General features: G+C 38.9%; 1 protein-coding gene across 2 annotated transcripts in view; it reads left to right on the top strand.

Moving 5' to 3' along the window:
* ARL3 (ARF like GTPase 3) overlaps window positions 1-4,496 on the top strand; it is a 46,787-nt gene extending 42,291 nt beyond the window's left edge. For both annotated transcript variants that reach the window (XM_089509764.1, XM_089509763.1), the window contains exon 6: window positions 1,281-4,496. In XM_089509764.1, coding sequence (XP_089365890.1) covers window positions 1,281-1,328 — 48 coding nt within the window. In that variant the 3' untranslated portion in view covers window positions 1,329-4,496. The remainder of the gene's footprint in view (window positions 1-1,280) is intronic.
* The last annotated feature ends 8,685 nt before the right edge of the window (window positions 4,497-13,181 follow it).

Raw genomic sequence — 13,181 nt, 5'->3', positions numbered from 1 at the left:
CAGAGGTACATTGTTTGTGGAATTGTTGTGCTGAAAATCAAAGGGATGTCAGCAGATATTTATTATTTTAAGCTGTCTCAGCTGTTCTACTTGAGCAAATAAACATACATTCAAAATGAATGAGGAGTGCTGCTTGCCTTGTATATCATGATGTGTGCAAATATGATTATTTCTTTAGAATCACATTCAGAAAGAATGGAAGGAATTGTTGAAAACCGCCTCGTTCTTTGCAAGCAGATTTCTCAAAGTTGCAGTAGACCCCAGGAAGTGGACATGGTTAATCTAAATCAGGGGTAGGCAACCTTTTTGAGCCGGGGGCCGGGTTGCTGTCCCTCAGACAACTGGGGGGCCGAAGCCAAAAAATAAATAATTAAATAATTAAAAAAAAATTAAATATATAAATAAACCAGGACAAATGTAGGACAAAATTTTCAAATGGAAGACACTTTTTAAAAAAAAAATGGAGGACACGTGAAAAATTTGCTGATTTTTTTAAAAAATGTTAATATAAATACATGTTTCTGAGGCTTCTATAGACAATTGCCCCCCAAAGGCCTCGGCGGCAATCGGCGGCAGGACTGGGCTGGGGCCGGTCCCAAGGCCTCGCCGGGCCGCATCCGGCCCACGGGCCGCAGGTTGCCTACCCCTGATCTAAATGGACTTATTTTTATCCAACAATTTTTGCAGTTTGCAAAGCTCACACTAAATCTTTTTCCTATGATATTTTCTACAGTGGCAGCTTTATACAATATACATAACTAGATAGAATCCCACTTTCTGGCCTTTGTACATCCTTTCCATTTTTATTTATTAAAGACAATTTCTTACTTCTTTTTAAAGTGAATGCATGTACATTGGTCCCACTCCCATCATCTTGTTAATTTCATCTATTAAAACGTTTCTAATTGGATCTATATTATTGGAAGCTATTTAATGATTTCATCAGGGTCTTTTTTTGGCAACAGCATGGTTTTTTTTTTTCAGGGTATGTAAAGGCATCAGATCCCATCTGATATTTGAAGCTAAGCAGTATCAGCCCTGGTTAGTATTTGGATGGGTCACTGCCAATGAATATGCGATGCTGTAGGCTACATACATTTCAGAGGAAGAAACTGGCAAAACCACCTCTGAATATTCCTTGCCTAAGAAAAATAGAGAAAGTGTTTTTGTATAGTGTAAAAATAGCTTGTTAGGATCTAGGGTTATATATTGTTCCTTCTTTCTCATCCAGTGTTCCCAACTAATGTTCTCTTTATTTTCTTGTTCTTTTGTTCTTGAAGGATGGCATGAACTGGGTCTGCAGAAATGTAAATGCAAAGAAGAAGTAAGCTGCGCTGAGTTGCAATGGAATTGGAGGGGCTGCCAAAGCCAAACACATTCACTGACTGCTGGTGTCTGACCAAATATTTTTCCATCTGTGTGAGGCTACAGCTGTTAGGAATGAGAACAGCAGCTAAGCCCTCCACTCATATTGGAACTTTACCTGCTCTCTAACATCATTTTCCTTCCCTCTAAATGAATTTCTTCCTCACCCATCCCTTTTTTCACATAAATTATATTAAAAGATTCCACATTCATTTGACTGAACAATGAGATTTGAAAACAGAAGCAGATTGTGGTCTGGCATAAAGACTTTAATGGGCTCCACAAATCTAGAGTAATCATAGCAATGCATATAGGAGCCTACATCCGTTCTGAAATCTCAGGATGCTCACCTGGTTTCATTCAAGGTTTTTCTGATCAGCAGATGAAATGTTTTGTTAGCATATGTGCTTCATTTTTACAGTGATAAATTCCTTGGTGGGTGCTGTGAGGATTATAATGCGACCTCACAAATTGCATTTATCATAAAAATATGTCCACAAAGACACATGCTGTAATTCCAATTCTTAAAACTCTATGAGAAGCAGCAGGCACAAGGTATGCTATAATTTAGTCAAATAAAACAGTTCAGGCTACAGTGGCATGTTGCATTTATAACTGATACCAACATTTTCAATAATTTAGACACAGTAGAGCCAAGATTTCTTTGGCATCTAGTCTGTTGAACTGTATCAATTCCACTGAATGAGGATAGAGTTTTAACACCATTGTGGTAGTCAATTTAGTGTGCAAAGTCTTACTGCAAACAACTGTTAACAGTTTTCTTTGTCCTTTTGAAGGTGCTTTGAATCAGCTCTTGATTCAGTGTTCCTGAAGGCAACAAGTCCATAGCAAATGTGTTTATCTCAGGCAACAGTTCCAGACTGGGAGATTAGTAGGGCCATTGTGGTGGCTCCATCCATATGAATTGCTGCTGTGGCTGTACAGTCACGTATCACTTCTTTGAAAGTCTGCATTGCTTCTGCACATCCAGTTTTGAACATAATTTCTGACTAGCTGAACAAAACGTGGCAACATATATGTTTTTGAAGAGAGAGATTCCTCATTTTAAGAAATATTTCCTCAGTCTAAGGGTTTACAGGGATAGGTTAATCTCTGGTAAGACAAGAGTAGTTGCATTCATCCTAAAGGCTAAAGGAGAAGGCCCTAGTCTGTCTAGAACATCCAACAAAATATTCACTAGGAAGATAGCACCCTGCCCTTTGAAGAACAGGCATATGTAAACTTGACAAATCTTAGCATAGTATCACAGCACCTAGATATAGAAGGCTGTTTCTCATCTTTAGTTTATCTGTTCAGTTTGTCAAAGTTCAAAGTAATTTGGTGAAGGTAGCCTTGCATGCAGTGAGTTGGGTATGCAGCTTTTTGATTATAACAAGAAATTTAGCCTGAAAATTGTATGGCAACTATAGAACTCTCTCATTCTTGATGGAAGAGAATAAACTTGAATGCTTTGATGAGATCCAGGGTACATAATTTGTGAATATAATCTGTTGTCACTCACTACTTTGTTGCCTATGCTTTTCTTAGAGGCAGTAACTGGAAACATAGTAAATTTAATAATTTCTCATCTAACTGGACTTGAACTCTTCAGTGCTTTGCATTCGGTACAAATTCTATATTAAATTAGATATATTAAATCTTTATCTCTCTTAATTCATAAAGTTTATGAAAGAAATAATACTACAAACATATACTACAAGAACCAGGAGGAATACAATAAAGTACAGGTAACAATCTAAATCCATTAAGAAACCCCAAACATGACAATTAAAAATATGTATATCCACAAACTCAAGATCACTCAAAACAAATATGTTATATTGTTCCTTTTCTGTTGGGAAGCTAGTAACACCTCACAGTAATCTTTTAAAAAAGAATGCTTTTGTACAGATCCAATATTACATAAACAGCAGCAAAATTATTTTTTTTGCACTTGTAGTCCAGTGTTTGGGGCGGGGGGGGGGAGGCAAATAGCTGTGCAACTACTCAGCCCTGATGTTTGGAGAGGTTTAGAAACTCATGGCATGATGGTTGCAAGATTTCACCCTAAAATCCAACAGACCTCACTCAGTCTTTTCAGTTCTGAAAAATTGTGAAGACAACTTCTTCCAATTTTATTCTGGTTCTGTGCCTGCTTATTCTTTTACAGTGGATATTTTTGGGCTGGGGGGAAGATATTACTAAGGCATGAGCAGCTCATTGAACCAGAAGGCATCACTGTGGTCCATCACCTTCGACAAGCCTCAAAACCTAGCTTGCAATCATTTTGAGCTAACTGGATTTTCTCAGAGCTACAAAATGGGTAGACTTGATGACTTCAAAGGCCAGTTTATTGTCTTGGAGAATGGCTTCTTCTGGATGGATGCTTCACAAGCTACATGGCAAGAAGTGGAACAATTATGGAACAATCTCTCTTATACCTAGCAAAGGCAGAAGGCTATCCTGTTTTATAAGAATTCATATCGTCTGACTGTTTTAGTCAACAGCTGTTCTTCAGCCAATGGTCCATGATTTTATCTAATCTTTTTTATTCCAGTTCTATAATCAGCTTTCTGAATATTCCTGCTGAGCTCAGTACATACTGTGGGAAAACGTTTTTCCATTACTTAAGTACCATAGAGACATGCTTTGAGTCTTTGGCAGGCTAATTTGCTACTAAATTATCCTTCTCTTTTTTCTTAATAAAATGAATATTTCCTGTCTGAATGTCACTATAAGATGTCTTGATACATTTAAAGGCAGGCCAGAATGGCTGAAGTATAGCTTGAGAGACCTGTGTAATAGTTCACATATTAGAATGAAAAGAGAGCATGGTTCATGTAACTTAATTACATATTATTTTAATTATACATAGTTCAGTCTGCTCTTTGAACAGACTTTTCTTACATGCCAGATCATACTCAGATGCTTTATAAAGCCATAGCTGTAAACTGTCCAGTATACCATCTCTGCTTTTTCATTCTCTATTACTTTAAGGTACATTCAATTTTTATGAGCTCTTTGTTTTCTTCTCTCTTTTTGAAGTTAATATAAAGGATGTGTGATGATATTTGGTGGTGTTAAGCCTCAATGTATATGTTTAGATGTTTGGAAATAAAATTTGGTAGAAATGATAAATATGTTGTAATTCTGTATTATTTTAAAACAAAATCTTGATATGTATTTGAAAAGCAGCATACCAAACTGTTCTGCATAGATTGCTCCAGGCTGATGTGATGCTGAATCTCCATTGAGTTATCTTAATATACCTTAGCACTTCTGTATGTTGCTTTTGTATACATACAGCCTTGCATCCTAAGCTTTCTATGGATGGCTCTCTTGTTAATTTTTTGCTGTCTCTACTAGTTTCGCATAGATTCTTAGTTGTTGAAAATAAGATTTTTTTAAAAAAACTACTGACGTCCTGTAAGTACCAAGGATGTTACAATCTTAAACATGGTTACCAGAAAACAAATCCCCCAAAATAGCATTATATAGAAATATTTAATGTGTGCTTGTTGAGAAGTCTTGATTCTTGAGAAGACTATTAGGAGGAGAACATAACCTTTCACTTGTTATCCCATTGTGACACAGCTTTATAAGAACTACATACTGTACTAGAAGGGATGCATTTTTAATCCACAACTAAATTTCAGACACATACAGGTAAAATATGAATGTTGTGTGTTAAATTCTGTGGCTGTATATGAATCCTGGTGGGTCCAGTTACCCTAAAGGCATCAAATCACGTTTGATCTTGGAAGCTAAACAGGGATCTTGGTTAGTACTTGGATGGAGACCTCCACTGAATATCAGGTGCTGTAGGCTATATTTAGAGGAAGGACTGACAAAACCATCTCTTGAGTATTCCTTGCCTAAGAAAACCCTATGAACAATTCATGGAGTTGCCATAAATCGACAGGTAACTTGAAACAACATGAATCCTGATCCATGTCTAGTCATACCTAGAGTTGACATTTATGCACAAGTAGCTGTGTCAGAATGGGGTTTGAAATACATATTTGAATGCAGGTTTGAATGTGCATCTCATTGAAAGACATACAGTGCAAATAGAAGGCATCCATGTCTAGGTATGGGGGTTGCATGTGACTCAGATGTACTTATGCATGTGGTGCGCAATTTGGCCAGTGATACATATGTAAAAGTATTCTGAACATACACAGAATCTGATTAGCAACATTAGACCATGTTTGTTTGTATGTCCATACTGTCACAAGTAAATGCAGAGATAGTATGTCACAGTAGTTATGAATTAGCTGTCAGTTTGATAAGCCTTCTTTCAGTTCTGTCAATTTGGTTGCCTTGGGCGGTTCATCGTGGGCTTCAGCCCTGATTGGTTGTAATGTGCTTTCAAGTTTACTCCAACAGAAGGTGAGCCTATAATACAGTTTTCTTGGTAAGATTTGTTCAGAGAAGGTTTGCCATTGTTTTTCTTTGAAGCTGGGAAAATGTTACTTGCCCAAAGTCACCCAGTGGGTTTTCATGAGTAAGTGGAAATTTAAACCCTGGCCATAATCCTAGTCCTGCACTCAGGCCATTACACCACACTAGCTCCCAGATACTATAATAGTTACTGGGATGAAATATTTGAAACATTTTAATATACCATAGAAATGCTAAGCATTATTAAGTTTCAACTCTTATTTGCTTCATTTGATTAAAATGTGTTTTATGATCACTGCTTGTAGAGGGGAAGGAACCATGTTTTTGTAAATTGCCGTAAATTTATTAGCTGGGGCTTTTATCAGGCAAGCTCAAGAATTTGCAATACTAAAGAGGAAAAGATACAGGGAAGGAAGTGATCGATACTAAACCAAGATATAAAAATCCTTTGACACATACAACATTTGGCATGATGTCAAATCTCTGAGGAGATTATTAGATGATTCTAATTTGGGGCAGGGAAGTGCTTTATCCCAGTCTTCAGCCAAACTAGCATATTCTTTCATGTCTAATTTTGCTAATGGATTGGATATGGAAAACATCCCTTTAGCAACCAAATGCCCTGGGAGAAGTCAAACTTGTCACCATGTTATTTATTGTTTGCTTCCAGGTTCCTGCATTTTCTTCTCCTGTTGCTTTTTAGTATAGAATGCCATGTAATTTATGATGGGTTTGCTATGTGACCTTGTTTGTATGTCAGGCAGAGAAAATTATACCCAGAAGCTTTTACATTTACATGATAAATTGGGTACTCTTAAAATGACAAGGATTTGGTTTGGCCCTATATGATCAAATTCTGGACTGAAAAAGAACCAAAGCCATGTTTTATTGCTGTGGTTGCTCATACATCGTTACTCCTTGGACTAAAAGATTCTCGTATCCTTGAGTAAGCCCTCCAGCACAACAGAAACTGTGTTACCGTTGGTTTTAATCTGCAAACCCACCTTTGAAGTTGTTATGTAGTCACTCCTGTTGTTGATCTACAGTCAGGAATATTCCTGTCAATATCCCAGCTATTTTGCATGGTTGGCTACTGTGCCAGTCAACCAAATACTGTAAAGAGAGATAGGTTCATTTAATTTTGCGCTGATTGGATTTGAGACATGGGTTGTATACAGAAGCTTCATAGTGCTACTAAGCACCATTTCCTTCCCAGTGTTATTAAGAAGTGGGGCATTTGTAGATATGCCACCTATAAATGATGCTATGGTTTGACTTAGTGTAGTCAAGATGTGACATGAAGAATATGCAAGTAAATTCCATGATGCAATGAGATTAAAAAGCTTCCATCTCTCCCTCTGTGTCTTTGCATATCTCTTGTTGTCTCCTCTTGCTCCTTTTCCTGCTGGAGTAATTTCTTAAGACTCTGCATGTCTTAGAGACAGACAATAGGAACAAAAGTGGACAACACATGAAAAAAACACCACAGCTGCTGTTTCTGTTGCTTCACAAAAGAACTTAAAACTACCTGCATGCTCTCAAAAGTTATCAACTGACATCCCTATTACCCATAGATGGTAGCGTACTTATGTGTTCTAAATGGAGATTATTTCTGTCAGAAATTTTAAAATGTAAGAGTAGTTTTCAGCAATACGGTCACCCAGGGTTTCAACTTATAAATAAATAAATATGGGGCCCTATATCACAAAGTCACATCCTTGTATGTAGTTAATATATTTGTGGACTAAAACACACATCATGATATGTGCCCCACTTTTTAGAGCTAGTTTGCACTGGATACATGCAAAGTCATCTTTTCATTGTATATGCATGCTTTGCATTCATCCAGGCCTGAATGCTTTCACCTCCCAGTGAAGAATGTTGCCCTAATTGCTACTGAAGGTTGGAATGATCCTGCTGAGCCTTGGTAGTCAAGAGAAACATCACTAACGTCTGAGTGGGAATTGTGTGCCTTCCAAATGTAGCTGGATTGCAACCCCCAGCATTTTTCATTATTGGCTATGCTAGACAGGGGTGCTGGGATTTGCAATTCAACCTGGAGCGCCACATGATTCTCAGCCTGCATCGAGTTATTAAGGCCAACTAGACACACTTTCCTACCAGCCTTATGGCTACCAAACAGATACATTGCCTTGTTTAAAATTGTCTTCTCTTTCAAAGCCCAGTTTTCCCCAAAGAGGTGATTTTCTAATTCCAGAGTTACTAGGTTTCCAGTCTTGTAAAATTCTGTCTTAACTCTTTTGCCCTTAATAGTTCTATGACTGGCAAAGCTGGCGCAGCTAAATCTTGATTTCTATTTTACTTATAGTCTGCCTTTCTCCCAGTGTGGGACCCAAGGTGGGTTACAATATAAGTTAAAACAGAATACAGTTGAAACAAGGCATCATACAAAGTTAAAATACAATTAATTAAACTGTTATTATAAAGACATTAACATACCAATGCAGTTAAAACATAATAATGACAATACACACATGGAGTATGGAGGTGGAAGAAGCTGGGAGAACTGGGGAAAAGAGAGTTCAGGGGAAATGCTTTATCTGCTTAATTTATTGTGTAATGTGTAAAATGTAAAAGCATAGACACTCTTCTAGGGCGAAAAAAATGTTGGCACCTCTTCTTTGGCCTCTTTGGGGAACATCTTAATTGTACAAAACAGTGATACATTTATTGGGACAACTAAAAAGCATAAAAATGCATCATGCAAGCTTTCAAAGCTTCACTGGCTTCTTCATCAGGCAAAGATGTTAAAAATCATACAGGAGAAGAAAAGTAACAATGGCCCGGAACAGACGGGCCTTTGCGGCACCCTCGTCACATGTGAGGGTTGCCTGGTGGGTGGAGTGCCCACAAACCCAGCAACCCTCGCACATGACGAGGGCACCACAGCTGTGGCACGCCCACCAGACAGGACATGTAACGGTGACGTCACAGCTGCGCCGCTTCCAGATGGGGCAGCGCAGCTGTGACATCACCAAGCTGGCTTTGGCGCTTTGCAACGTCACAGCGTCGCCGCAAAAAGGAGCCACTTCTGGGCACTCCTTTTTTACTCCACAGCAGTGCCACATAATTTGGTTGCTGTGGCGCTTCTGCGGAGCAAAGAGAGGTGCCAGGAGGCGCCTCTTTCTGGCGGTCTGTACCCCACCAAAGTTAGAGTTACAGGGCTACATTTTGATAGAATTCAGAAACACAATCATATTAGTCCAGGATATCAGTATGAAAAGGAATCTTGCAGCACCTTTCAAACTAACTGAACAATAGAAGCATAAGCTTTCACAGACTTTGGTCTGCTTCCTTCATGCCTCTGATAAAGTAGGCCAAGTGTACGAAAGCTCATGCTACAACTTCTTTCGCAGTTAGTCTCAAAGGTGCTACAAGAACCCTTTGCAGGCCTACATTTTGTCTTAGATGTTACTTCTGATGTCAGTTAAGATGGTCTAAAGGGATATTAATGTCAGCAGATGCCATTGCCCTTCTTGGTCATGTGGGGGCCAGGGACTAAAGAGCAGTAAAATGCAATAAAATTTCAAATCCATTAGTAGCAAAAGTTACTTCCATTGAGATCCATGCTATCTTTGTCCTGTGTAAGAACAACTGCCTCTTTCTTAGGCAGAAAATATTGAATCTAATGGATCAAAGCTGTAATCAAGAGTGGGAGACATTTGTCTGCAGGGTCTGGTTCAAATGTGAACTTACTGGCAGACACTACAATAACAGTAACAGTTCCCACCTGCCTGCCTTTTGCAACTCCTTTTCAGTTTTGTACACTGAGCAGCAGAAGTGTAAAGCAAGAAGAGGAGCAGGACTTAAGTACATTCTCGCCACTCTTGCCCTCTGCTGCTGCTGCCTTCAAACAGGTGCAGAACACAGAGAGAATGTAAGTTATGTCCAGCAGAGTGAGCATCTACACAGCTGGGCAAACATGGTCAAAACTGTCTAGCGCCACAGCAGCTGCTTTATTTTTGCTCCAACTGTAAATTTCCAAAAGTCACACCCACCATCTGTGAAACAGGAGACAGCTGAGTGATAACTTAAAGTACTGCAAGATTGAGGGGTATTACGCTGAAAGCTGATGAGGGAAAGAGATTGGAGTCCTTCACAAAACAGAGAGAGGAAAGAGGTGTTAGAGCTGGTTTGATCTATTTTGAAGTAAATTCACTACAAAAGAAGAATAGTTTAAATCCTTTTAAACAAAAGCCATGGACAGTACCAACCCAAGATACCAGCTGTCCACCAGTTAGCCTTTTTGAGGGGGGGGTACTCTTCAAGATTAGCAAGGAAGAAGGCAATCTTTGTAGTGCCTGAAGTCGCATTTCTCAAGCTTCTCTCCAAACAGCAAGCAGCACTTCAGTTGTGCCTCACAGGGTAGAGGTGGAATAGCAGAGGATGTGGCTGGGCAAGTAAAGGAGTGGTACACTTCTTGCTGCTTTAAAAAAAAACAGGCCTCATATCCAACAGGCAAGTACCAGCACTGGCTTCTCCCTGGCTTCATTTCCCAGTGCAGATGTATCGGCATGTGCATTTATTTCTTCCGTGTTTGCTTCATTTATGACTAAACCAAAGAGAAAGTCCCTGGCAGACAAAACAGGGTGTGGTTTCTAATTCACAGTCACCATTCAATCACAAGAAGTCTCTTGAAGATTTTCTTGTTCAGCCTCCTGCTGTTGTGCTACATGACAAGCAAAGGTTGGGCAGCTGAATATTTCTTCCAGCATGGAAATAAAGCATCGGGGGTAGGAGCTTTACTTGTCTGATTTGTGTGTGTGTGTTATTCTGTTCTCCATATCCAATGTCATCCATACTGGATATGATTGCTCCATATCTAATATCACCTAGCAGCTAGCCATGAAATAGAAAGGCAGAGAGCAAGCTCAAACAAGGTACCAGAAATACTTGCAGGACAAGTTTGATAACACAAAACAAATTTTTTGAAGCAGAGAGCTGCCGCAAATAACAAAGGAGAAGGGAAAAGATTCACCCACCACTCAGTATCAGAGAAAATAATTTTCCAACTCCAGGCACAGTCACCAAAGCCTTAGCACAAAAGCCAAACCTGTTGGCTAGCCTCCACTACATTCTATTGTGCCCGTACCTCAAATTCCTGACTTCCAGTAGCCATTACTTAAGTATCAGATTAAAAGTCAAAATATATCTCCAGTCCGCAGCATAAACCCCAAAATGTTTCTTCCTGCCCTGCCCTTGGGAAGCCATTCCAAAGATTTATTTCTATTCATTGTGGAGGCTGGACTCTGCCTCCCTGGCTAAACCACAATTCACAGAACTGTTTGTAAACATTGAAACAGCATGGTAAGAATACAGGAACCTGCTTTATACTGAAACAGTTTGTCAGTTTAGCATGTTACAGTCCACTCCAAGGATGGGGAATGCATATTTCCCCATTGGCTGGTGGATTCTTATGTCCATCAGCCCTGGCCAGCATTCTCAATGGATTATGAGACCTAGGATTCAACAGCTGGAGGACCACATGTTCCCCACCCTGATGTACTCCACTTTGCAGTGCTTGTCTTGGTTTCAGACAGAGAAAGGTCTTTCCCATCACCTGATTATTTTATCTAGAGTCAGCAATTATTTAACCTGGGACCTTCTGCAGATGAAGACATATAATTAAACACTGGATTGTGTCCCCTCCCTATATAGCTTTCCTCTTTAATACTTACTTGGTAGAATAGTTTTGGAAAAGCATATATAACAGTCTGATTATAAGTTACCAGGTACCAAATGTGGTATTAGTGTCAGGATACTGTAATTTGCCATATAGTATATTCATAGCCCATGCTTGTTCAAAGGCGTGATTGAAGGCATTCTTTCTGTCTTGAAATCTTGCAAATGCCCCTTGCAAGACCATATGTACAGACTTAGCGCTCATATTCTGAAATATGTTGGAGTGAGGAGATATAAACCAGAATTCACTCATCACTGTCTATTTGGAGAGTCATATATCATTCCCCACTCTAGAAAAATTCATTGGTGCCAGCAGGTCCCTTCCTGCACCTGCAGATAAATACTGTATATACACAGGGCTTGATAGTCCTTTGCCATCTTGATATTGTTTGTCTGTACGACCTCAGTCTGCTCTGGTTTTAATGTTAAACAGATGAAAGTTGATGAAAATTACCAAAGCCACCAAGGAAGCCTATGTCTAAATCTGAACCTTTGTTTAGACAAGTACTGCTGCCTGCTGAAAACACAATGACAACATCATTGCATATGCAACAACAACTTACATTCATTTGGATTCTTCTCATATGAGGGCAATTCCCATAACAATTGTATATTTCTTTACCACAGTGAGTAGATTGATTCAGTCCACTTTCTACTTCAGCCTTTTTTTAAATGGTTGTTCTGTTTTATCACCATGCACAGACAGTGGGCAAGAGTGGTTGCTCATTGCAGATGTTTTGGCCTTGCAGACAGTAGCATCTCCAGAACCACTAACCAAAGTTAATGCTTCCTAGTAAGAGGGTATAAGAGAACAGGAGAGAAACACACATATACATTCCAAAATGGGATGGTTTTTTTAATTGAAATATACCTTGTTTCAAATTCACTAGTATTTTGAGTTTTGTTTGAATTTCAGTTTTGCCCTTTGAATTTGATGAGAAATGTCAATCAAAATTCATATCCATGTTTTGAATGTGAGAGTTTTAACTCAAATTCTTTAGTTATGATGGGATTTCTTGATCTGTTTTTTCCAAGCATAAGATATTCACTTTCTTAACCTAGGTTAAATACGGTTAAATACTAAGCAGCATTGCAATTTACCCATCAGATGTTGCAACCCATCAGACTGTTTGCATGTCAGCTAGCAAATAATGTTCATAAAATATGCTAATATTTTTCAGCCTATCTTCTGAAATGAATAATGGGTGCATTAATAAAAATAACTTATCCAATGACTACTGATTTTACTCTGGTATAAAAGCAACTACACAGAGACCCTATATGTGTTTTAAGCTACACTCAGTTCACAATAGGCAATGATGAGTCTGAGTCAGTAGCCTATATGAACCAAGCACGGACATTAGAATGTTTAATCATAATTGTAAGCACTCACAATCCAATCTGATTGTGAGCCTGATTAATGACAGGGAGCTGTATAATTATTGTTTATATATGTATATTTTCTTGTTCTTAACCACTTTTGTGCTGATCTCAACTCATGGCAACCCTGTGGATGAGACATCTCCAAGACACCCTGTCTTCTGCTGCTCTCCTCAAGTCCTGCAAATTCATACCCATGCTCTCCTTAATAAAGTCCATCCGTCTAGCATGCAGTCTTCCTCTTTTTCTACACCCATCTACCTTCCCTAGCATTATTGTCTTTTCCAGTGAGTAGTGCCTTCTCTTGATGTGGACAAAGTATGACAACC

The sequence above is a fragment of the Sceloporus occidentalis genome, unplaced genomic scaffold, assembly GCF_023333645.1.
Source record: "Sceloporus occidentalis isolate IW3139 unplaced genomic scaffold, rSceOcc1.0.p SCAF_2, whole genome shotgun sequence".
NCBI classification, from domain to species: domain Eukaryota; kingdom Metazoa; phylum Chordata; class Lepidosauria; order Squamata; family Phrynosomatidae; genus Sceloporus; species Sceloporus occidentalis.
The sequence above is the reverse complement of the archived record's forward strand: the minus strand, read 5'-3'. Positions and strand labels throughout refer to the sequence as shown.